The 24854-nt window shown below is 41.6% G+C and overlaps 1 protein-coding gene across 3 annotated transcripts in view; it reads left to right on the plus strand.

Moving 5' to 3' along the window:
* The window catches only part of CCDC88C (coiled-coil domain containing 88C), a 147945-nt gene extending 124908 nt beyond the window's left edge, over positions 1 to 23037 (plus strand). Inside the window, exons 21-31 of one of the 3 annotated variants that reach the window (XM_030558915.1) lie at positions 1811 to 1954; positions 3561 to 3747; positions 5067 to 5212; positions 6752 to 6841; positions 8350 to 8591; positions 12359 to 12544; positions 14710 to 14778; positions 15709 to 15777; positions 17326 to 17624; positions 18885 to 19100; positions 20631 to 23037. In XM_030558915.1, coding sequence (XP_030414775.1) covers positions 1811 to 1954; positions 3561 to 3747; positions 5067 to 5212; positions 6752 to 6841; positions 8350 to 8591; positions 12359 to 12544; positions 14710 to 14778; positions 15709 to 15777; positions 17326 to 17624; positions 18885 to 19100; positions 20631 to 21638 — 2656 coding nt within the window. In that variant the 3' untranslated portion in view covers positions 21639 to 23037. Of the gene's footprint in view, positions 1 to 1810; positions 1955 to 3560; positions 3748 to 5066; positions 5213 to 6751; positions 6842 to 8349; positions 8592 to 10085; positions 10525 to 12358; positions 12545 to 14709; positions 14779 to 15708; positions 15778 to 17325; positions 17625 to 18884; positions 19101 to 20630 lie in introns of those variants that run through there. The other 2 variants (XM_030558916.1, XR_003999944.1) reach the window with 2 other exon arrangements.
* Positions 23038 to 24854: the final 1817 nt, after the last annotated feature.

Genomic DNA, 24854 nt, shown 5'->3' on the forward strand with positions numbered 1-24854 from the left:
TACAGTGCAAAGTGGCCATAACCTACCTTATATCAGGGTGGCAGTATGGGACTAGTGTTATCTGAGAAATGGGCAGCCATGGCTTGGAAGGAGCACTCAACCCCCTCATCCATGCCTGTCTCCTTTAGACATTAGGGAAATTGTTCCACCATGCCAGCAGGGTCAGGAGAGGTGTCACTATAAAGCTAAACCAACAGGACTCCACTGGCCATCACATACAGCCCCCAGCTAAAACCCCTCCAACGCATCATCAAGGATCTACAACCCATCCTGGACAATGATCCCACACTTTCACAGGCCTTGGGTGGCAGGCCAGTCCTTGCCCACAGACAGCCTGCCAACCTGAAACATATTCTCACCAGTAACTGCACACCGCACCATAATAACTCTAGCTCAGGAACCAATCCATGCAACAAACCTCGATGCCAACTCTGCCCACATATCTAAACCAGCGACACCATCACAGGACCTAACCAGATCAGCCACACCATCACTGGTTCATTCACCTGCACATCCACCAATGTAATATACGCCATCATATGCCAGCAATGCCCCTCTGCTATGTACATCGGCCAAACTGGACAGTCTCTACGGAAAAGGATAAATGGACACAAATCAGACATTAGGAATGACAATGTACAAAAACCTGTAGGAGAGCACTTCAACCTCCCTGGCCACACTATAGCAGACCTTAAGGTGGCCATCCTGCAGCAAAAAAACTTCAGGACCAGACTTCAAAGAGAAACTGCTGAGCTTCAGTTCATCTGCAAATTTGACACCATCAGCTCAGGATTGAACAAAGACTGAATGGCTTGCCAACTACAGAACCAGTTTCTCCTCTCTTGGTTTTCACACCTCAACTGCTAGAACAGGGCCTCATCCTCCCTGATTGAACTGACCTCGTTATCTCTAGCTTGCTTGCTAGCATATATATACCTGCCCCTGGAAATTTCCACTACATGCATCTGAGGAAGTGGGTATTCACCCACGAAAGCTCATGCTCCAAAATGTCTGTTAGTCTATAAGGTGCCACAGGATTCTTTGCTGCTCTTACAGATCCAGACTAACACGGCTACACCTCTGATACTATAAAGCTAGGTATCCTCAGCACAGAGGAGACACCACTGTGCTTTCTCACTCCCTTCCTCACCGCCCTTGATGAACAAATCAGGAGGTGAAATAGAATGCTGCAGAGTGGAGGCCTCAGGGCAAATAAACCCCTGTGCTACCCTCTGGGATTTCTCATTAGCAAACGAGCAGAACCATTTGAGCAACCACTACAAAAGGCTACAACACTTCAACAATACTCCATTGGCACTCGCGTGTCATGATCACATTGTCTGCCTCCTATATCTAATATTTGAGGGTGGATATAAGTAGTTAATTTCACTCCTTTCTTGTTTTTGTCTGCCTCTTTATGCTCTGCTTTGGGACCTGCCCGTAGTAATTGATTCTGAATGGTGTGTTGAGTAAATGGTGCAGCACTATCTGGGAACCCTCCCTTTAGGTTTCCTTCACCCCAGAGAAATCCTTGCTTTGTACCAGTTGATTAGGATGTACAGAGTGATCACAGTTCTTACAACTTGCATTTCAATTCAGTCAAAAATATAATTGTGCAGCCTCCCTGTAGGCTTATAGACTAGCCTGCATTCACTCACTCACTATAGATTTCTTTTGAACTCAACTAAAAAAATATATATTGAAGAAGTCTTGTTTTCTGATGATGCATTTTTATCTACTGAGAAATCTTGTGCTAAAGGAATAACATTTTGTAGGCAAAGCCCAGAAGATGCTTATTCGTCTCTTGTAGGTACAACAGTTTAGTAAAACACAAGGCAGAATTGGAAGAATTGGAAATTGTTCTAAAAACCGAGAGAGAGGTTCTGCAGCAAGAAAGGAGAACAAATACAATAACCACTGGAGAAAATCAAAAGATGAGAGAAGAACTGGACAGGTATGGCTGCTTGGAACTGTGTTTTGCATATAGTAGTAAAAATTCAATCCTATGCAATATAGACTTGCTCTAATCCACTGTTGTGGTAACATAAGGTTCCTGGAAGCCTTCATCAGTGTGTCTAGTCATAACAGAATTTCTGTTCCCTAATAGCTCTGTTTTGTTAATCTGCTCATGTTTGCTTAATCGCTGGTAGATAATCAGCTTTCTAATAATTGTAAATGGGCTGTTAGTGATTCAGATGTAGTCTGTTGCTGTGACTTGGACTCATTTCAGATAGGCTGGGGCTATGGTTTTTGTTTGCATTTGTATCTGTTTTATAAAGGGTCTACTGACCAAATTCTGTGCTGACTTCTGGCCATTGCAATCTCATGAAAATCCATGGGATTGCATGGGGCATAAATCAATGTGGAATTTGCCCCATGATGGGGAACAGGAGGAACATGCCTTCCAATTGTTGAGGATTCACTAGAAGGTGCTTTGTATTCAGTGTCAGCTGAAATTGCTACCCAAATACCCAATACTGTCTCCCTTACATTTGTAACTATATTATTTCTGATTTGTTCAAGATGTGCTCTGGTGCCAGGAGTTAAAGCTCTGATGTTCCTTATTTTAAGTTGTAATAACCTGTCCAGACTAGCAACACTGTCAAGACTAAAGTACAAGAACTAAACATGGTTTAAAAGTGGACTCAGTGGTTTGTATACTTACTGGGCACATTTTAAACAATGACTGAGCAAGTTTAAACAAGACAGTGGTAAAAATGTTTCAGGCTGGTAGCACTACAGTTGTTGCTACAACCAGTGAACCTGCAATGTTCAGGCAGGTTCATGGGGAAATTTTAAGAAGTAGCTTGGTGTAAGCAAGACCTGATGCTTTATGTCTACATCATAATTTGAACCATGTTTAAAAATCAAACGTTCTTTGAGTTTGCTGAAGATATAACCTTATGCTGTTTTCATGGAATGCAGGTTCTCTGAGCTTGCTCTTTTCAACCATGGGTCATTTTCCTATGTGGACAGGGCTTGGGAACAGTGTCCCAAAATTGCAGAGGGTTTGCGGAGAAGTAGGTTTGTTTGCTTTATTTGTCCACAGAGTCAGAATTCATTTTTGGCATCCAGGAATAGTAGATATTTTTAGCATTACTAGTGACTTAAAAAACAAACAACAAGTTGTCTAATTTACTGAAGTATTGCAATGTCTATGACATACAGTGCACAATAACACTTACATTTCATGCATCAGGAAAATAAATTCCAATAGATAGTTTTCACCTGTGCCCAGTGGGGCTGTTTTAACATCAGAATGCTTTTAGATATATTTTTATCGTGGAAACTTGTCCTATCCTAAATGGTTAAGTACCAAGGAAGAGTAGTAAGCATTATGCTCTGTATTCTTTTCCTTTCAATTATTTTGTAGAGATGGAACATTTTGTAACACTGTCAGTGCTGTAGCAAACATATAAGATACAATCAAGTAAAGATAGATTTAAAAATTGGCCTTGACAAATTCAGTTTAGATTTGACAACCGTGGCTCAGCATACTGGTATTGGGGCTTTCAGTTGTTGATTATTATTTGTAAGCTTCCTGATTTCTTCATTTTCAGGGTAAATTTCTTGCATAGCCAGCTAAAGGCAGAGTATGAGGGACTGCATGCACACACTAAGGAGCTGAAAACCTCATTGAATAATTCTCAGCTGGAGCTGAACCGCTGGCAGGCTCGTTATGATGAACTGAAGGAGCAGCACCAGTCCATGGATATCTCCCTGACCAAGCTTGATAACCACTGTGAGGTGAGCATCTAGCAGCTGGACATTTTCCCAGCCTTTCCAAAGGGCTTATCTCCCTCTATGTTAAAAGGTCGTCTGTGCCCCGGTTCTTTGGAAATTGTTGACCTTGAGCTCTAAGCAACAGAAGAAAATCACCTTCGGTTAAGTTTTCAGTTGAAATGGAAGCCGGACTTTCAGCTTAGCTGCCTCTCTTGCTGCGTATTTGCATTATTACTTGCGAGGCAGGCACATCAAAGAGGTGATGTGCTGTCCATAGGGAAGATGATTTGGTTACTCAACTCTTAGTATCAGGAAATTTGTGCTGTAGATGTTGCTCCTTGGGGAGTATGTGTGGTGTGGGCTGGGACAAGGCAGGAGAAAAAGGCTTTCAGAGGGAGTTAAACCCAGAGGCAGGAATTATTTGGAAGGTGAGGAATCATCTGACCTCCTGTACCAGCTACCCCTCTACCACCTTCCTGTGCTGCTTGCCCTTGCAATTGAGGACTGTGGCTTGAGGACTAGTGTTTTGTCCTTAACCCGATAACTGTATTGAATTCTTCCACATGATTGAAACAGTGACAACCAGCATGAAGGAACAGATAAGACCAAGAGTATTTGCCTGTGGTAAAAGTTGTACATGGTTTATTTACCAAAATATGAGGGAGAGGGAGAAATCCAGTTACCCCTTGGCCTTTTTGGATTTGAATGAGTTCTAAACCTACTGGCTAAAGATCCACTTCTGTTGAGTTGAATTTCCTACACATCTTTGTAGGGCACAGTCCTGCAAAGTACTGAGCACCTTCAGCTCCCCTTGCTTAAGTGGGAGTTGAGGGTGTCCAGTGATGCTCAAGAGATACTCAGTACACTGCGGTGCTGGACTTTTGGGTAGCAGTAGGGCAATATTAGCAAGACACAGCTGGAGAGAGGGAAGTACAGGATATTGGGAAACAGGATGATCTTGTAGGTAAGGCACTGAACTGAGATTTGGGACACTGGGTTCAGTTCCGGCTGTGGTATACAGTCCCTGTGTGACCTTGGCCATGTCACTTAATCTCTGTGCTTCGGTTCCCCATCTATAAAATGGGGATACACCACTCCCCTACTCCAAAGAGGACTTGTGAGGACAAATTACCACAAGATATGGGCTCAATTCAGGAATCATTGAAGGAAATTCTTTGCCCTGTGTTATGCAGGTCAGATTAAGTGATTATAATGGGCCCTTCTGGCCTTAAAAATCTCTGACTCTGTACCCAGGTAATTCTGTACTTGTGCTAGTGTATTATATTGCATTCAGAGTGAAGTCAAGTGCAAAAGGAAAATTCACCTCTTATTCTGTTGACTAGCTGCTTACCCGTCTGAAAGGAAATCTGGAAGAAGAGAACCATCATCTCCTGAGCCAGATCCAGATGCTGAGTCAGCAGAACCAAATGCTACTGGAGCAAAACATGGAGAACAAGGAACAATACCATGAAGAGCAGAAGCAATACATGTAAGAGACTAGAAATACTGACTTTTGACAACTAGAAGTAATCTGGTAGGCAAGAAAAGGAATGGTGAGTGTAGAAAATGGAAAACGTTGCATATCAGAAGCAGAAAGACCAAATGAACTGATGGGCCCACTGGATTCCCCAGGTAAGTAAAGGACCATTTAAGGAGAATAAAGACTTTGCAGAGAAGCTATATCTTTCCATGCTTCCACCACAGAGGATTCTGAGGAAATACCTACCCTAGACCAGGGATAGTCAATAGTTGGGCCGCAGGCCAACTCCGGACGAGCAAACACTTTTGAATGGACCGTAAAATCTTTTTATTTACATATTATTGTTATTACAGTGTGAAAAATGTTTCTGTGGAGTACGGACCTTGACTATACCTTGTCTGAGAAATTTGGACTTTGACAAAAAATAATTGACTACCCCTGCCTTAGACCAACTCTTTTCAAGTAATAAAGATGAGGCACTCTGAGATGTTGAGGGTAGAAAACAGGAGGTGCTGAAACCAGATGATAAAAGAGCAGCATCCAAGAGCTCTGAAGGAACTTAAGAATGAAGCGGCTGACCTGCTAACAAAAACCTGCAGTCTCTCATTAAAATAAGTACAGTACTGGAGGAGTGGCAGATAGCAGGTGTTCCAGGCACTAAACATGGGATGCCACCAATATTTAAGATCATTTTAGTGATTTTTGTTACCATAAATATTCAACACAATATTCTTTTAAAGGACACAGAGTCTCTAAGGGTCCAAGTTCTTCATCCGCTTTCACAATCTCATTTTTAAATAGGCTGATTCACTGAAGTATGGCACTGTTTCCTTCTTTTTTACATCTACAGACACTCTAATCTTCACACGGATATGTGGGCTCTCCCTGTACTACAGTGAGGATGAACAAAATACATGCTTGTTCCTATCTAGGGTAGATCCTTGGATTTACAGACCCAGGAGCTAGGAGTGATCTTGGGAATAACTGATTGAGTTTTACTTCAGTACCAGGAAAAATTATTGAAACTGTGTTTGTAAATGAAACACCTGGACGAACATATGGCAGAGACAAACCAGCCCCACTTCTGAAAAGAAAAATTGTGCCTGTAGATTTTCTAGCATGTCAATTAAATGGTAGCTAAAAGAACTGGGAGAAATAATTTAGCATTGTAGCACGACTCTCTGGAAACATTGGCGTTGTTCAAAATATAAGGCATTTTGGTTTCCTACTTCCTATCTTCTCTTTATTGAGACCATAACTGGTGAGCCTTCTATCTATGACAACTGTATCAAACTGACGTGTCAGTAAGGTTAAGGTGTGTTTGCATTTTGTTTTCCCAGATTGTTAATGAATAAGATCGCTAGGGTTAAATTACTTCTGCTGCTTGAATGCACTGTATAAGAAGGCTTTTTGATCTGTAAAGATCTAACCTGTAGGATGACCTCTTTCTTCTCCTGGTGATTGTTGACCTTTCCCTTCCATTTTGTAACCATTGTGAGATCAGCAAATCCTTCAAGATCTACCTTTTTTATTTTTTTATTTTCACAGTGATAAATTAAATACATTAAGGAGACACAAAGAAAAACTGGAAGAGAAGATAATGGATCAGTACAAGTTTTATGATCCTGCTCCAAAAAAGTAAGTTCCCTTCCATTTCAGTGCCACTATTGCAATACAGAATTGAGAACAAAAGGGGCTCTTCATAGCCGGAGAGGACCAAAACCCTGTGACTCCCTGTCAGGAGATGTGACAAAGAGGGCAATTGGTATGTCTGGTCATCACTACGCTCTCCTCCTCTCACCCCAGAAGCCTCTTGCTTTAATTGGGATTCTCCTTGATGAGAGCCTGTTTGGTGTCCCCCACACACTCCCGTTGAACAGCCACACAAAAGTTAACTCACTCAAGCGGCAATCCTGCTTTAGCATGTGCTAACATAGACCCCTGTGCACTTGCGGAGTCCCAGTAACTTCATATCGGGATCTGAGTCACTATAAGCTTCTACAGGGAGCCATTTTGCCCTGAGGAATACCACCTTCTTCCTCTTCGTCCAGGAGTGAGTTTCAAGCAGCAGAACTCATCACAGGGAGGGAGCCCTGGGGCAGGGACAGAACAATGTCTCCATTGATGCTTTAATGCTTTCCTGAATCAGGCCCTGCGTTGCTGTTTATTAAGTGAAATCTCAGATTCTTCTGTTTAAAAGACCAATCCCTAAACCTGCTTCCTGGTAGTAGAGGAGAGAGAGAGAGAAATTATCGTATTTTAGTAATGGGAGAGGCAGAGGTATTACAGTGATGAGGGCCATATAAAATCCTGGTATCCAAAGGATGCTGAATTGCTGCTCAGGTTGGGGTCATTTAATCTGTTTGTGAAAGCCTCACAATATAATCTGTCAGCTTTTGTTTCAAATGCTGTACTCAAATTCGAGCTGCGGTGTCTGATCTGAGGAGCAGCTAGGCAATGAATGGCCACTAAGCTGGGCTGTCAAACTAGTGGGATGCTTTAATCAACAAAGCCACCTCTGTCTGTCTTTGGAACTGCATCTTCCTGTTGACACTAAATTGGCATCACAGAGAATGTGACCCAGATAATGATTAAGCAGCAGCGCTGCTCCCAGAGCTGCTCTTTCAGTGGGGGATAAGCAGTCCAAAAAGAGGAATAGGCCTTTAAAAAAATCATTTAAACAACAAAGCCATGTGAACCCCAACATAAATGTCTGACGCATCCAGTGCAAAGGAGAATCCATACTAATGGTTAGAAGCCTTGATTTCACAACTTTACAGGCTGTTCATGTAGCAGGACCTCCCACCTTATTAAAATGTTTCATGTGGGTCCGCATATATGGTTTTGCTTCTAACAATAGGACAGTCCCCTTATTCAGATCACTAGCTCTGGAGAAATATTTCTCTAGACTGATGCTGACCTTGAAGGAGGAGAGCCAGCCATTTTCATTTTGTGAAATCATTCCCCAGCCATGTGTTTAATGATAAGATCTCCGCATCTCACGCTCTGAGGACCCTGCACCATGCCTTAGTTTCAGCATAATTTTAAAGTGCAGGAGAGGGGAAGCTGTGGCACAGTTCTAGATTTCAAGGGAAAATTTTTCAAGTATTTTATGATCTTCCGTTATCAAAATGTGCCTCTAACAGGAAAAACCACTGGATTGGAGCCAGAGCTTTAGTCAAACTGATCAAGCCAAAGAAAGAGGCTACAAAGGAGCGATTGATATCATCGGTGGAGAGTCCTCCATGGCACTCTGAATCCACAGAGACAGCATCCTCGCCATCTGCTTCTCAGATATTCAAGCATCAGCAGGAGAGTCTGGATAACACCTCTCTGGGGTCAAACTCTATGGAAGAGAAAGTGAGCCACAATGGAGCTTCAAACAAAGGTATGTGTCTGACTTAGAGAGGTAGTTAATGAAACAGAAGTCACACACTAGGCATTTTATTTGTTGGGAAGGTTTAATAGGCATGATTCTTATATAATATATTATGTCACCATGTATTATGCACTTTTAATATTAAACCAGTATTTATATTTATTAGTTTTCCTTATCTGTGACTTGTTTTTCAGCTTCACATTTTCCTGCATATATGGCATGTTAGTTAATAAGATGATGGGCAAAATTAAGTTAGCTTGCAAAACGAAAATAAAGTCCATCTGTGAAACTATGCAATTCACTAGCCTTTTCTGTTGTTAAAGTTATTTATGTGGTATTGTCTGTCACCAGCAGAGGGCACTGTCAGAAAATAAATGCAAGAAGAGTAAAATCATGTTAATTTCTAATAAATGCCTATTATTCGTGGAGACAATGGAGTGTTTCCCTTTGTAGTCGATTTAAGAGTTTCCTAATGCAAAGCTGTAACAAGTGATTTCTGAGATGTTGCAAGAATGTGATATAAAAGGTATATAATTTTGTGCATGTATATGTAGTGTAGTGTGTTGGTTTTGTGTACAGTTTGAGAGAATTATTTTGTACAATAATTGGATGTTCTCAATAATGCAGAATTTTAATGGAACCCCCACAAAATTAATGAATTATTAACTTTGCAAGGAAAAAAAAAACCTCCAGCCTTCACTGCTGCCACTGAGATTGCTCAGATCTGCCTCCCTTTAACTTTTTGTCCTCTAAGAATATTTTTCAAGGAACAACTTTAATGGTCTCAACATCTTACACTCATGGTTTCATGCTGGGTATGAGGGAAGAATGGAGGGCTCCATTATTAGAAATGGCAGTTTAGAAAAGTCTTTAATTGTTTTCATTCCTCTTCTCTTTCCCTTCCCCCCCATTCTGCATGGTCTGTGATCAATATAGAATGAAAAGGCATATTTAAAATCATCTGTATCTTAGCACTGTGTAATTCCAGAAAATGTGAAATGCAATCTGTGTGCATTCAAAGTTCCCGCTGACCTAAGGGAAAGTTTGAGATGAGCAAGAAATGTAGAGTCAGGCCCCTTCAGAGTGCTAGGGACTCCATGAAGTCCTCTAATCACTGTTACTACTGATTTTACATGGAAGGTGCTCAGATCCTGCAGTGGTGGACGTCTGTATAAAACCCTAAGTAATCTGTATACGCTACCACTAAGTAATGTTTCGATGTACATGAATTATATCAAGTGTGTATATATAGTATGTTATAATACATTTTATATCACGGATGACATTATTGGCAGTTTTAGGTAGAGGTTGCTCATGTGCACTGTATTAACTAATCATGAATCTGATTCCCTAAACGTTATTTAGGGTTAGTTTAGTCTTTTTCATGTTTCACTGGATTGTGTTGTCACTTAGCTGTTTTAAGACATTTTAGTTATATTTCTATTTTTTGTTCACTATTTTTCTTCTTCTTCTTTTTGGAATTCCTGGGTGATAACAATTTAGCTCAACGCAAAAAGATTGCCTTTTTGAGAAGCAAAAGCAAGGACAAAGAAAAGTCTCCTAAGTCTCCATCGAATCATCAGTCTCTCACTAATCGTCTGCGGTTCTGGTCTTCTTCCGACATCCCATCTTCTCCTAATTGAACCTCTTTCTTTCTCGGAAATGGGAGATTTCTAACACCTTGTCTTTATTTTCATACATTTCTCAAGTTTAAAACAAAAAACCCACATGCTTAAATGAACACACACGTTACTACAAACACTCAGCATGTCCTTAAAATAAACTAAATACAAGCACAGATTAGTGAATGTGGACTTAATTTTTTCAGTAGAAGATGAATCTTTATTGCACACTATGGATCATTTCTTCAATGCAGTACACTCTTAGGGGACCTCATGACATGCAGTATGCTTATGTATACTGGCTGTGGTGCACATTATAAGTAAGTGAAGTTGCTGTGCGCTTCGTTGTCTTCTTGCAATCACAGATTTGCATCATGTCCAATTGAAATGTGGAAATTGCTTTTGCTATGCTTCCTACAATGTATTATCACTGCTAAAATACGAAGCTAATATATGAGCACGCTCAAATCTTGGAGATTTTTCCAGTGCTCTGTGCAGCTAAATTTAAGATGGCCAACTTATTCCAATTTCTCTGTGCTTCCAGGCAGTCTAAATCTGGAAATATAGTGGCACTCATTAGCGCAATGCTACTCTCCAATTGTCTCAACATTTGCATTCTAAACAGCCATTTTTAGAAGGTTTATAAGTTGGGGGGTAAGATCTGAGCCTCTGAGAATTTGACTTTTGAGAATGTTTTTATGTCAGAAAAGGTGATTTGATTTCTTTTAATTTCCCAAACTCCTTACCATCTAATAGTCATTGCTATTTGGTAGCTTGTGAAACAAACTCATGGTCACAATCCACTTCCATATCACAGTTGGTGCCCTTGTGGTCATCCTCAGCAGAGAGGCCAAACTCCCCTTTCTCTCCTAGAGGTGATTCCTCCATATCAGAGCTGAGCACACTGGCATAGCAACATAGAGAAGTCTGCACTGTCACTACCTTTCTTTGTATTAATAGAGAGTCTCCAGGGCTATTAATTCAGCATCTTTGAAAAGCACTAAATTAATTTTTCAAAGGCAATTTGAAATATTGACTTGCATGGCAAGTTTTAGCCCATAACAATTTTTATGGCTGTGCTATAAATGTATAAAATGTGGGAGAGAGTGAATATGGTGCAGACCCCATGCTGTAGTAGCACAGATAGACTACCTCTGCTATACAAGACATTTTTTGTGAGAGAAACTTTCAGAAACAGCATAACCCATTAGTACCCTGGTCCACCTTCTCTAATACATTTTTGTTGCTGCCCTGTGCCTTTGAACTAACTGGTTTTGTTTTGTCCCTGCCAGCTGTTTATTTTGAAGGCTTTGCTCTTCTTTGTTTTCAGTATCTAATTACCTTTAATTAACCTCACTTCAGAAAAATTTAGGAAACCAGAATCTTGCTTCTCATCAAGGCTGTTTTCTAAAATGAAGGCTTTACATTTCACTCTGTTTTATTTGAGCCTTGAAATGTGTATCAGTTGTGTTAATTTGGGGGTTTTAATACATTTCACCTCATCACTGGAAAAAAGCCTTTCTGTCCATCTAGGTGTGTTTAATATTTTAGCAGGCAGTATTTGTTGTTATCCAAAAATCCTGTTTAAGAAATCAGTGCATTGAAGGAGGAGAGTTTAAACCCTCTGGAGAGTCTGAGCTCTTACCACAGCAGAATTCTGTATGGACAGAGATATCTTCTCATGAATCCTGTTAGGTGATTTTAAAGTCAGGAATCTTTGTTTTGAATATGGCTTTGACTTGTCAATATATCAAAGCTTTATTCCCTTTTATTACTGAAGCAAGTGCTTATAAAATGTACTTTAAGGCATTTCATATCCCACTTATTTTTTCTGCTTTCATGTCTTTGCTCCCATGTCTATCCTCTTCCTTTCACAATATGTGTTGCATGTATAAAAACAACCTTCCTACTGACACTAAATTAGCCCTTGTCACTCCTAATCTCCCTAGTGTGCAGACATATGATTGCAAAACTGGTTACAGAAATCTCTTCCCCAAGAGTGAACTGGTTCTTGAAAAGCTTGCAAAACTGGCGCCTCTGTTGTGCATTTTTGTGTGTGCCTGCTTGTTGCATCTCTGTGAAAGTGGATGGATACATGTTTGATTATGTTGTCCTCTATTGCCTCCTTTATTTACCTCTTTCTCCCCTACTCAGCATTAACGGATCTAAAACAAAACCGAATTTCCCAACGTGGAGGCCGCAAGGATAATGTTGAAAATTCAGCAGACTCTGCTACTAAGCACTGCATGGAGCTGGGTTCCCGAACTTACTCTACCTCAGCCATCCATTTGACCGCTTCAAGTTCTACTCCCACTTCCAGGCACCAAAGCAAATCCAAAGGTGTGTTGTGTAAGCTTGTATTTAGTGTATCTACAGCTAGTCCAACTCCCAGTACTTGGAGCCCCCACTTCACTGTAATATGACCCCCATCATAACAGATACTGCAAGGTACATAATAGGCTTTCTGCAATTACAGAAGCTCAGCACATGCTATAACTAGAGCCTGCAAATCCATGAATATCCGCTTCATATCTGTGAATAGCCGCATCCCCGGATGCAGATATCCACGGACCATTTTTGTGGATAGTGGATCATATGCAGATACAACTGCACAGGGCTCTACTCCCTGGCGGCACCTGCCCCACAGTATCCAAATTGGCCAGCCCAAGGGGCAGAGTGCGCTTGGGGCAAGCTACCAGTGGCTGGGATTGGGTGGCAGTCCAGAGTCAGGGCGCTCCAGCACCTGCTCGCAACACCGCTTCCTGTCCAGCAGCTCAGGTCCCTCGGGCAGTACTAGCATCTCCACCATGACTCATCCTGACAGCACTGGCTGTGCTCCTGGCCCGCTGGCTCCTGGGCAGTGGGGCCTGCTCCTGGCCACAGGGATTGGAGCAGGCAAGCTCCTCACCCCTTCTCCCCACTGTGATGCAACATGGACTGCTGCTGCCATCACTTGGAAGTCCCCAGGAACAGCAAGCAATGTGATGCCCCTTCCCCTCCAGCTCCCTCAGCATCCTTCTCCTCAAGACCCCGGCCCTGCCCTGCCCCTTACCCCCAGTCCCCGTCCTTGTGCCGCTTCCACCCTGCAAGACCCCACCCCCTGCTCACTCATCTCCGCTCCCTCTCCCATCTCCCCTCTCCCACCCTCCCCATCGCTAGCCCTTGCAAGATGGCTTGCTGCTGCGAGTGCAAATGCGGATACACATAGAAGATGGCTAGTGAATCATGGGTTGGATGCACGTTGATTCTGGTGGATGAGGATTGGATGCGGATCCACATTTTTGTATCCACACAGGGCTCTAGCTGTAACACAGCGGTCCCCTTGATAAGTTATAGGTAGGGCCCTACCAAATTCACAGCCATGGAAAATGCATTACGGACCATGAAATCTGGTCTTTTGTGTGCTTTTACCCTATACCAGGGGTAGGCAACCTATGGCATGCGTGCCGATTTTCAGTGGCACTCACACTGCCCGGGTCCTGGCCACTGGTCCAGGGCACTCTGCATTTTAATTTAATTTTAAATGAAGCTTCTTAAACATTTTGAAAACTTTATTTACTTTACATACAACAATAGTTTAGTTCTATATTATAGACTTATAGAAAGAGACCTTCTAAAAACATTAAAATATATTACTGGCATGCGAAACCTTAAATTCGAGTGAATAAATGAAGACTCAGCACACCACTTCTGAAAGGTTGCCGACCCCTGCCCTATACTATACAGATTCCACAGGAGAGACCAGCATTTCTCAAACTGGGGGTCCTCACCCAAAAGAGAATTGCAGGGCGATTACAAGATTATTTTAGGGGGGATCATGATATTGCCACCCTTAAATTCTGGGCTGCCTTCAGAGGTGGACGGCCAGAGAGTGGCAACTGTTGGCCGAGTGCCCAGCTCTGAAGGCAGTGCCCTGCCAGCAGCAGCGCAGAAGTAATATCATACCATGCCACCCTTACTTCTGCACTGCTGCTGGTGGCCGTGCTGCCTTCAGAACGGGGGTCCTGGCCAGCAGCCGCTGCTGTCCAGCTGCCCAGCCTCTGAAGGCAGCACCACTGCCAGCTGCAGCACAGAAATAAGGGTAGCAGAAGCGCAACCCCCCAACAATAACCTTACAAACGCCCTCCCACACTCCTTTTTTGGTCAGGATCCCTACAGTTACACCACCATGAAATAACTGAAATCATGGAATCCTATGACTGAGAAATTGACCAAAACGGACTGTGAATTTGGTAAGGCCCTAGTTATACGGCTTCTTTAGACTAGCAAAGCTACCATGTGGGAGGTTGCGTTTCAATGCACTAGTCCTTCCCTCCAGCTCAGCTTGATTGTGGGCCCATTGATTCAAAATGGTGGCCAAAGAGATGGATACTTCTCCATGTAACCTTTATAACGTCACTCAACAGGCTCTACTACTTTATACTGTAATGGTCTGTTCGAGGCAAATCTGTGGGATTGACCTTCCTAAACTTAATGTTACCTACTAAATTTTATATTCTTTCCAGGATATAATTCAGAGGATAATCTTTGTGACCAATCCCCTGAGGTAGAGTTTTCAAGAAACAGACAAAATGGTAAGTTTATGGAATGTAAGATTACACTAACCCCAGATATTGAGACCTGCTTCATAATGTCTAAACAAACCCTCATAGGCCATTATAGTTAAACTTGGATTATAAAATGATCTGAAATTATTTATTATTAATTTCTTGGGGATTTTGGATCCAAATGTTTTATTTTTATTTTAAGATTTTTAAAAAAAATTCATTATTTCCCAGTGAAACCGTGAAAAAAAAAAAGAAGAAGAAGAAATTCCTAATCAAGACAAACAGATCTGCTTCAGCAGCAGCATGTTCAGTGTATGCAGTACAGGTGCATGCACTGATTTTTCAGATCAATATTTACATATAAGAGGAAGGGAAGGAATCAGCCGGAGTAGATTTCTTCCGGGGTGGTAGCAGCAGCACTGCATAATAAGTGCCTTTCTGGAGGACTTTGAATTTGCAAGCTGGGACAGTCAACCCTAAAAATTCACTAGCTCGCCTCTAAAAAGAACTTGAAAATAGAGGAGAAGTTTTAAATAAAACTGCATGTTTCATAGTTGGACCAATAAAAACTACCTTAGTATATCAAACATAACATCACATTAGCCCTTTTCATCATAAAAAATTCTCTTTCTGGCAAACCTAATTACTGTAGAAGCAAACTGAAGAATACATTTATCTGCACAAAATGATAGTAAAAAAATGAGATGTTCTTAAACACCTGACAAAGGAAGAGCAGGGTTGATTTGTGTTGTGTCCAGACTTTCTCACTTGATGTACATCACATTCTGGTAAAATTTTCAAAAGTGCCAAAGTCATATTTTCAAAAGGCAAATCCTAAGTCTCACTGAAAGTCAATGGAACTTAGGCTCTTAAGTCACACAGGCACTTTTGAAAATGTTACGTTTTGTCCAGACCTTGTTATGTGCTCATGAACTTAATATTCCTCTTTCTTTACAGTTTCCAAGCTAAATAGTTTAGAGAGCAGTCGAAATGCATCCAGCAATAGTTCACCTCTCAACTTGAAAGGTAAGATATTTTCAGAACTGAGATGCTTTCTGACGAACAGGAAATGAAATTGAATTGCATGCAAAGCATTTTCTTTTCTTTCCAGTTGGGCTTGAACAAATAACATGGTTTTGTAACCTGAGCAGGGGCCTGGCTACCACAGAGACTTGAAACAGTGTTAGCAAAAATGATTTTTTTAAAGCATGATCATGACTAACGGGGCATGAGTTCTAGGACAGAGAGAGAGACCGATTCTTCTGCCATATCAAAGATATCATTTTGGGGTATTCTGATGGATGAAAGTCCAGACTTAAACTCTGTCTGTATATACAAGCAGTTCTCCAGCATTCTCACTCTGTGTACAACTTTGTAAGATAAACATGCTTTTTGGGCCCCACAATACAAGAAGGATGTGAAAAGACTGGAAAGAGTCCAGCGGAGGGTAACAGAAATGATTAGGGGGCTGGAGCACATGATTTAGGAGGTGAGGCTGAGGGAACTGGGGTTATTTAGTCTGCAGAAGAGAAGAATGAGGGGGGGATTTGATAGCTGCTTTCAACTACCTGATAGGGGTTCCAAAGAGGATGGATCTAGACTGTTCTCAGTGGTACCAGATGACTGAACAAGGAGTAATGGTCTCAAGTTGCAGTTGGGGAGGTCTAAGTTGGATATTATGAAAAACTTTTTCACTAGGAGGGTGGTGAAGCACTGGAATGGGTTACCTGGGGAGGTGGTGGCATCTCCTTCCTTAATGGTTTTTAAGATCGTGCTTGACAAAGCCCTGGCTGGGATGATTTTGTTGGGGATCGGTCCTGCTTTGAGCAGGGGGTTGGACTAGATGACCTCCTGAAGTCTCTTCCAACTCTGATATTCTATGATTCCATGCTGTCTAGATGCTAGAGTTCTGTCTATTAACAAGGATAAACCTATTAGGCTAAACCTGGTGAAACCACTTTGTGCTGCCTCCCTGGCAAATTCTGGCTCTCAAGTTGGCACAATGCCAGGGCTAGGAGGCTCTTTTAGTGCCACAGAGCTGACACGGAGGCTCAATTGTTATCCCTGTTGCTAGCAAAGAGTGTGGCCATAGGAAGGGATGTGGCCAGGATGCTACCACCCTGTACTAATCCCCTGGCAGCTGTTTCAGCTCCTTAGGACCGTTAGCAACCAGCATAATTTAGAGGAGCTTCAAGGCGGCTGTACCTTGTACTTGAGGACTGGCCCTGTACACAACAGCCCCGAGATCAAGGTAGTGAACAGCTGACTTTTGTTGTGTGTTGTTATGGCTCATGAAGTAGAACTTCTTACTCCTGTTCTGTGGACAAGTACCTCGGCTCATGTAACTGGATTCCTTTTTGAAGCTCTGGAATATGTACTGTTCCTGGTATTCTGAAGCTCTGATTTCATATGGGTTTGGGGAGGAGGAAATAGTGATTGTAAAGTCCAATTTTAGTTGATATATTCAGCATGGAAAGGGAACTGAATCATACATACCTACCTCAGTAGGGAGTTGACATTCTGCTAAAATAGAGGAAAATAAGTGTTTTTAATGTTACTTTTTTCCCTCCTCAGGTTCTTCAGATTGTATCTACGGCAGAGCTGAGAGCCTCAGCAGTGAAGATATGGTGCCAAGTAGAGACACACCTGCCTTGCCCAGAGACGGCTACATCTGTCATTCCACTTCTGCCATCTTAAGCTCTAACAACAGACAAGACCCCTCCCTTCACAGGAACAGCTCGACTTATGACATACCTCAGAGGAGTAACCCAACCCAATCCCATGCTGGCAGGCAGCGATCTGCTTCTCCTGGCAGTGACATGGTGACTTTGGAAGAGTTTCTGGAAGAGAGCAACAAGTTATCCCCACCAAGTGTACGTAAAATAATACTGTAGCTATCTCAGGTGACATGAAAATACTCCAAGCTGATCTGATGGGGAGGGGACAAATAAGAAATACAGTGAGATCGTCAATAATGACTGTGAGATTCATTAAAGTGGAAAGGTGGGTGAGGTAATATCTTTTGTTGGACCAACTTCTCGGTGAGAGATGCCTTCAAGCTACACAAAGCTCATTGTGAGCTATGAATTTTTCAAATCAGTATTTAAGGGAACAACCCCCGCAAAAAAACTCAGGATAATACATCACAAATATTCACCTACGAAAGCTCATGCTCTAAAAACGTCTGTTAGTGTATAAGGTGCCACAGGATTCTCTGCTGCTTTTACAGATCCAGACTAACACGGCTACCCCTCTGATACTTGAAACAAATATCCTGTTAGTTTATTTTTATATTTGTAGCTAGAGTTAGTGAAATAATTCATTAAGTGTTATTTGTTGGAATATTGGTATTTTTTTAATCCGGTAATTCTTTGTGATTAAACTTTCCCATTATTCCACCAGCTCTAAGTTTAGGTGAGTTTTAATTATTTGTGAACTAGTAACTGTACTGTGCAGTATTCTGCAGAATTAAATTTTAATCATCTGAGCCTTTGATACAGTTCTCAGCTGCTAAATCTCTGCCGAAAACTAAAGCTTGATGACCATCATTAATTGAATTATAAAGTGTGCATCTTCAAAAAGGTCTGCTCTATTGAAAAAAATCTCATGATCCAGTTTTTTCAGGAGGATTTTATTAAGGATTTGAGGGAGGGAAGTCTCTGTTCCCCTGGATTGTGTTATCTGTTTCTGTGAACCATGTGGTACTGTTGTGCTGTTGGAGAAATCAATGCTACAATATTTCACTGTGCAGTTAAAGATGTTTTGTAGGAAATAATATGCATTTGTTTGTAAATGTCTTGTATCACTGAGTGATGATGCATACCAGTCACATGAAATGTCGCAGTACAAAACATGTTGATGTCTTCAGACCAAATTCACTGCTGGTATAAGTGAGTGAAAGTTAATGGTACATCAACAGCCCAGTAGCATCACTGATGTCATCGGAGTCCCACCCTCTTATGACATCAGCGAATTTTGGTCCTCAATGTTTAAGACAAACCTTTTAAAATGTATTGTAGTCCCTTGTTCTGAGTCCCTAGGGGTAAATTAGTTGAATGCAAAACGCTTGTTGTCTGTGACCATGTGATCATGTCTCCATTTTCATTCTTTCTGTCATCCTTGTTCCTTTTCAGCAGCGACGCAGCTTAAATGAGACCGAAATTATCTCATTGCACCAATTTCTGTTAGAAGCTGACGCACTGTATCCCTCTTGCCATTTCCCATCTCATTCCCTCCATCAGGAACCTTCGTGTTCAGTCGAACCAGTCCTCAGTCATTCGTGTTGTGACAGTCTGAGGCACAGAACTGGCAGTGGGAGTAGGAGAGCAACTTCGCTGTCTATCCCCAGGGTATCCATCGCTATCACTATGCAGTTAACAGCTCCCCCCTGACTCCAGCCTGCAAGCACGTTCATGCCTATGAAAGCTTGTTTTAATGTTTCATCGTTACTTTAGTTTAAAAACTAAAGTAGCCAAATTACTCATATTAATGATCTCTAAAGTATTTCTAGTGTTGAGCATGAGCCCCTGTTTGCTGGGAGGATTGTAATAGCACAATATGGTGACCCTCTAAGTTTAATATGCACAACAGAGATTTAGACTAACAAAAAAAAATAATCCAGGCTCTTAACATTTGATTGAACCTGGAATGCTTCTGACACAGTAAGGAATTATCATGAGCTGCCGTTTTATAACTATTACTATTTACTATGAGCAAAATTGGTTTTGCCACTGGAAGTAACCTTCTCTGTAAACTCTAGTGAAATGAAAAGATATATTAAACCATGACGTACTTCCCCAGAGAAGAGTAAAGAAATGAAGTACAGATGCTCCCTGACTTACACAAGCATTCTGTTCCGGAACGCCTTGCATATCTCAAATTTTGTGTAAGTTGGCAATGTATCTCCAGCCATTACGCAAAAAATCCCTCCTGTTTCTAGCTTACAGAACTTTTTCCGTAAGTGCGGATTTGTGTAAGTCTGGTCTTGCGTAACCCGGGGAGCCTCTGTACATCAGATTGTTTCAGCACATTCTTTTTACAACTAACATGTCTGTTAACTATTCACAGCATGCCTTGTACTAAACCTCAACAGCAGTTGATAGTGTCATCCGTATGTTTTGCATGAGTCCATTTCCATTAAGCATTTATTGTATATTTTCTTTTGTGGCCAGGTTAATTATTTGCCTTCAGAATATTGCACATTAATTTCTGGATGCTCAGTCATTCATCTATTGTACATACAGCATTTAACACATGCAGTATGTTGGCCTTGGTTCAAAAAACCCCAAGCCCAATGAAATTGCCCTATAGTAGGCTGCTTGCACATCTCCACTTAGAGTAATCTTCTCTTGTTTCACTAATATTGAACAAGGTGTTGTCCAGAACAGCCTGCGTTCTAGAAACGACAAACACTCAATCACTGATGTGCACTAAATTGGACAATACTAAGTGAAGCAAAAGAGCTGCAGCCCAGGGTGCTATCAAGATGAATTTCTTTAACTGGAGACAATTAAACTGGCAAATAAGGCTGTCACAATCTAATTTTAATCATCATGTAACTCATTGATCCACGTTTAGATACTCTTTCCCCCAGTGCTCTCAGCTATAGGCATGAAATAAGTGGTTTTATATAAGATGTTGAGGGTCCCTCAGAAGTTGACACTGATGCACCAATTAGTGCGTAAAGCACTTTGAAGGTGAGGCATGTTGTACGTAGTGCCAAGTGCTCTCTCTCATACAGTTACTTTGTGTTGATCCCTGGGTTGCTTGATGTATGGAATTATGTTGTGACATCCTTGAGAGGAAAAGTGCTCGTTGAACACATTTTCCTTATAACACTGTTGCCATTAATGTGCCATGTATGTATTTTCTCCCCGTAGGACACTTCCAGTAGCAGAGATGACTTGCTGAGTGATTATTTTAGAAAAGCAAATGAACCCCCTCCTGTTGGGAACCAGCTGGGTCAGCCAAGTAGAAAGGAGACAGCTAAGATGCCTACCAGCTATGTGTCACCAACCATAAAAATGACCATCGCCAGTGAAGAGGGGAGAGTGGCTAAACCTGGACACTGTGTCAAACCCAACCTTAGACCAGCTGAATCTGAGGCATTGGCCACAGGATCTCTTAAACTTCCTCCCACACCACCACATCAGCCGCTCAGTGGGCTGAGGCCGATGGCACAACTGCAGCAGACCAGTATGATGAGCCAGAGGAATGCCTCACTGAGCAGAGCCTTTAGTTTGGCCTCTGCAGACCTCCTGAGAGCCACAGGTCCAGAGACATACAGACAGGAGAGCCCTCAGAAGCTAGGTGCAGATGTTAATACGGGCAAAGACTCTGGCAGTCAGACCTTGCGGCTCTCTGTGCCCCCAGGCTCTCACGCTATCATACGAGACAGACCACAGTCTGCAAAGGCAGTGTGCACTTTGCAAGCTGTCGATTCCCGTTGCCGGCAGCTTGATGTGAGACGTCTTTCTCTGGCACCTCCAAAGGAGGAGAGGCCTCTTTCGTTTCATCAGTCTTCTGTCTCTGCCGGTGCCAACAGTTTACAGCAGCCTGAACATGTGAGTTCAGTGCCTGGGCAGCACTATTCACCCACACAATACACACCGGCTAAAGTCAAATCCAAGCCAGCCGCACGCTCCGGGGAAGTGGCCACCGTGACTCCTGTCAGAGCTGCCTCTAGTAACAGTGAGGGCGATGTGACCCAAGGGCAAAGTCGGAGTGATGCCCTAATTACCAAGTGCCAGAGTAGGTCACCAGAAGGCCACGCTGGTGCAGGGGGAATAGAGGAATCCAACAGAGGAGGCAGCTCCAGGAGCACTCCTGGTTCTCCAGATCCCCAAGGGGACCAGCAGACTGTCTGGTATGAGTATGGATGTGTGTAATCTGTTGATTCTCTTGGTAACGTGTTTTAAGCTGGTGACATTTGGGTGGAATTTTCTAGTGGCATTTGTCTAAACACTGTGGCAGGTCTTAAAAGGCATTACCTGCATCTAATTTTCTAGTTTGTCTAAATGCCTTCCAGCCATTGGTTTTTAATGGAACAAAGGACATTTTCACGGTTAAAACGCAGAACTGAACAGCCGAACCAGGGCCTTTCCTTTCACACTATAGTGCCTAAAACAAAGTGGACCCCTTACAGACTCCCACAAAAGACTCTGGGCTAATTTTCAGAAGTGTTGAGCACCCACAAATCCAGCTGAAGACAAGGGGATCTGTGAGGGCTCACCACTCTCTGACAATTGGTCACCGCCTCTCCCTATCTTCGTACTGCCCTCTCCCATGCTCCCCCAGATTCTGCATTAAAGAAACATTCATGGGTCAAATTTAACTGTGCTGAATTCAGCCCTCAGTTTGAAAAATGACTTAAGTTGCAGAAAAGATCATGTAAAAGCCAAACTCCTCCCTGGGGAAAAGAACCAGACGCTTGCAGCAGCTTAAAGAAAAGCTGAAGGGCAAAAGTGTATAGCTTTGCAATGGGTGTAAGTAAAAGCAATTATGTTTGTGACAGCTGTGTTTTATAAACAGGAGGAGTAGAATTAAAGGGTCCCATATTAACTTTTCACATTGGGAACTGTTTGAACCCAAAGAGGTCAGTGTATTTGCCTCGCTCCTCCACTACACGCACAATTCAGCGGATCCTTGATTCTGAAAGCCAAGTGATGCTGCCTTTTGACACTTGCTTTATCTTTTATACAAACACTGGAACTGATACAGCCTGTTCAGGGAGATGCCTGATTTCAATGGCATTGCAAAGATGGCATCCCATGTACAAAGGTGACTTGGACACATGTAAATGAAAAGTTAAATCATTGTATAGGATTGCTGTGTAAACTGTATTAATAAATGTGCTATCACTTCTTCTTGCATCCCCATGTGCGTGATTGCCCATGTCCTAAGTAATATACAGGAATCTCTCTCATAAGATGAAATCTTTGTTTCTGTCTTAAAGAACTTGTTCAGTGTAGAAACCAAAATAATGTTATATACATGAGAAAGAACTCTACTTTAAAAAAATCTATTTATGTCCAAATAAAATTTCTCATGTGTCTGTCAAGTTTCATCAGCTGCTTATGTATATATGATGAAACATGTATCTTCAATTCTATTCATGTTTGTAAAGGTGTTTCCTTGTGATAGACTAAATCCCTAAAAAATTTTAAGGTTTTCCTTACACAGGCTCCGATTTAATATAGCAAAAGACATAAGTAAACAATTTAAAACTGATATCTGGTCAGCTAGGAATGTTTTTGTTATAGTATGTAGCAATCACATTCTGAAAACTACAGGATTGTTTATAATAAAAGATTTTAAAAAAACAGATGCGATATATTTTTTCCTTTAGAAAATCCCAGATTCACAGAGATGGGGCTAGATCTGAGTCTATGAGATGTGTGTAAATTTATTTTAATACTGAAAAGTATTCACAAACAATATAGTTGCACTTCTCTGTACAATATGTCAATATTAGCTTTATCATAAATTGATATTGTTTAGATTGTAATCTCCTTAATGAGGGCTTCAGGGCAACAAATTGTGAATTAAATGACAGGCATGCCTTTGTAGGAGCAGGCACTTAGATGTAAGCATTTATGAGCAGAGATCATTTTAAAGAACACCAAGCACATTGCTGATATTTAACAAGTATGAATTTACATAACACTTTTCATGCATCAATCTCAAAGCATTTTACAAACGTGGATAAATGTTATCTCCAAACTGAGGAACTGTAGTAAAGTGACTTGCAACATTCCCTATTATTTCAATCTAGAACCCCCAAAAGGCCTATGTCTTTATCTATTGCATTCTCCTCTCTTAAAAATCCTTCATCAAGGAGTTTGCTTGAATATATTCACTGACCTCCAGATTAAACTGCTAAAGAGTTAGAACCCTATCTGGGAGGTTACAGGCTCTGATTTGATGGAGACACATGAGATTCATCACAACCTTGAGCTCTTCAACTTGAAAAACAATGTTTCTAATTATTTATTAAACTGGCATGCGAGGTGTTTTTAATTATCCTCTGAATCCCTATTTGTCTTATTTAAACTTTTATTGCCTCTATCTCATATCTAAGTGCATCACATAACTTGAAAAAAACACAAATTGTTACAGTGAATATATCTTAAAGTGGTCTTAAAAACCAAAGTCACTGTGAGCCTAACATCCTGTGCTGTAGCACTCAAACTGTCAAGAGAATTAACATTAAAGAGTGAATAGGCAAAGGTGAGCACTCTGTTATGGGGACATTATACTGCAGTCTGTTCAATATATATACATCATTATCATTTGACCTTTAATAGACTTGGTGGCTATAAAATCTTTCCTACGGAGTATATCAGTCCACTAATTTTCTATTCAGCGTGAGCAGTTGGATGATGTCCCTCCCTCTGAAAAGGCCTCTGAGACTGGGAATCCCCTGCCTCAATGCAATAGAACTCCCTCAGGAAGCAGTGGAATCCCCAACACTTGAGAAATTTAAAAATAGGCTACATAAGCTGATTTCCTAATACAAACTAATGGAAAAAGCACTGTGAAGAACAGTCTAGTGCTGACAGGGACGTGAACCAGGTGATTTAATAGATCTATTCTGGCTTGAATTTCCACAATACCACTATCTTCCTTATAGCTTTCATTCTATGTTCTGTGAAGTGGGTGGGTGTAAAATGGGATGTGAAGTTTAGAAAGATTTGCTTTTATTTTGCTTTTTTACCTCAAAAATTCAAAGTAAATATATAGCCCTCCTCCCACACACACCCACACCCCTTAAATAGCAGACTGCGAGAGGGCAATAGTCAAGGCTTTCCCCCCTCCCCCCTGGTGATCACGTTTTGCAGTAAGGGCCAGATTTTCCAAAGAAGTGCTGTTCATAGTTTGGCACCCAAATAAGTGGACAGATTTTTCCAAAGAGATCAACCCCTTGACTGCTGAGCTCTGGAGAATCTGTCCATAAGTGCAACTAGATTTGTACTCAAGGCTTGTGCCTGTGGAAATACGCTCACTATGCAATGTGCTCAGACGCAGAAATGGAGGAGGCTGTTAAATATAAGTGAGTAATTTTGATTTTAAAAATCACCACCACCCAAGTGACCTTGTTAATC

This window comes from Gopherus evgoodei, chromosome 4, assembly GCF_007399415.2.
Source record: "Gopherus evgoodei ecotype Sinaloan lineage chromosome 4, rGopEvg1_v1.p, whole genome shotgun sequence".
In the NCBI taxonomy this organism is placed as follows: Eukaryota; Metazoa; Chordata; order Testudines; family Testudinidae; genus Gopherus; species Gopherus evgoodei.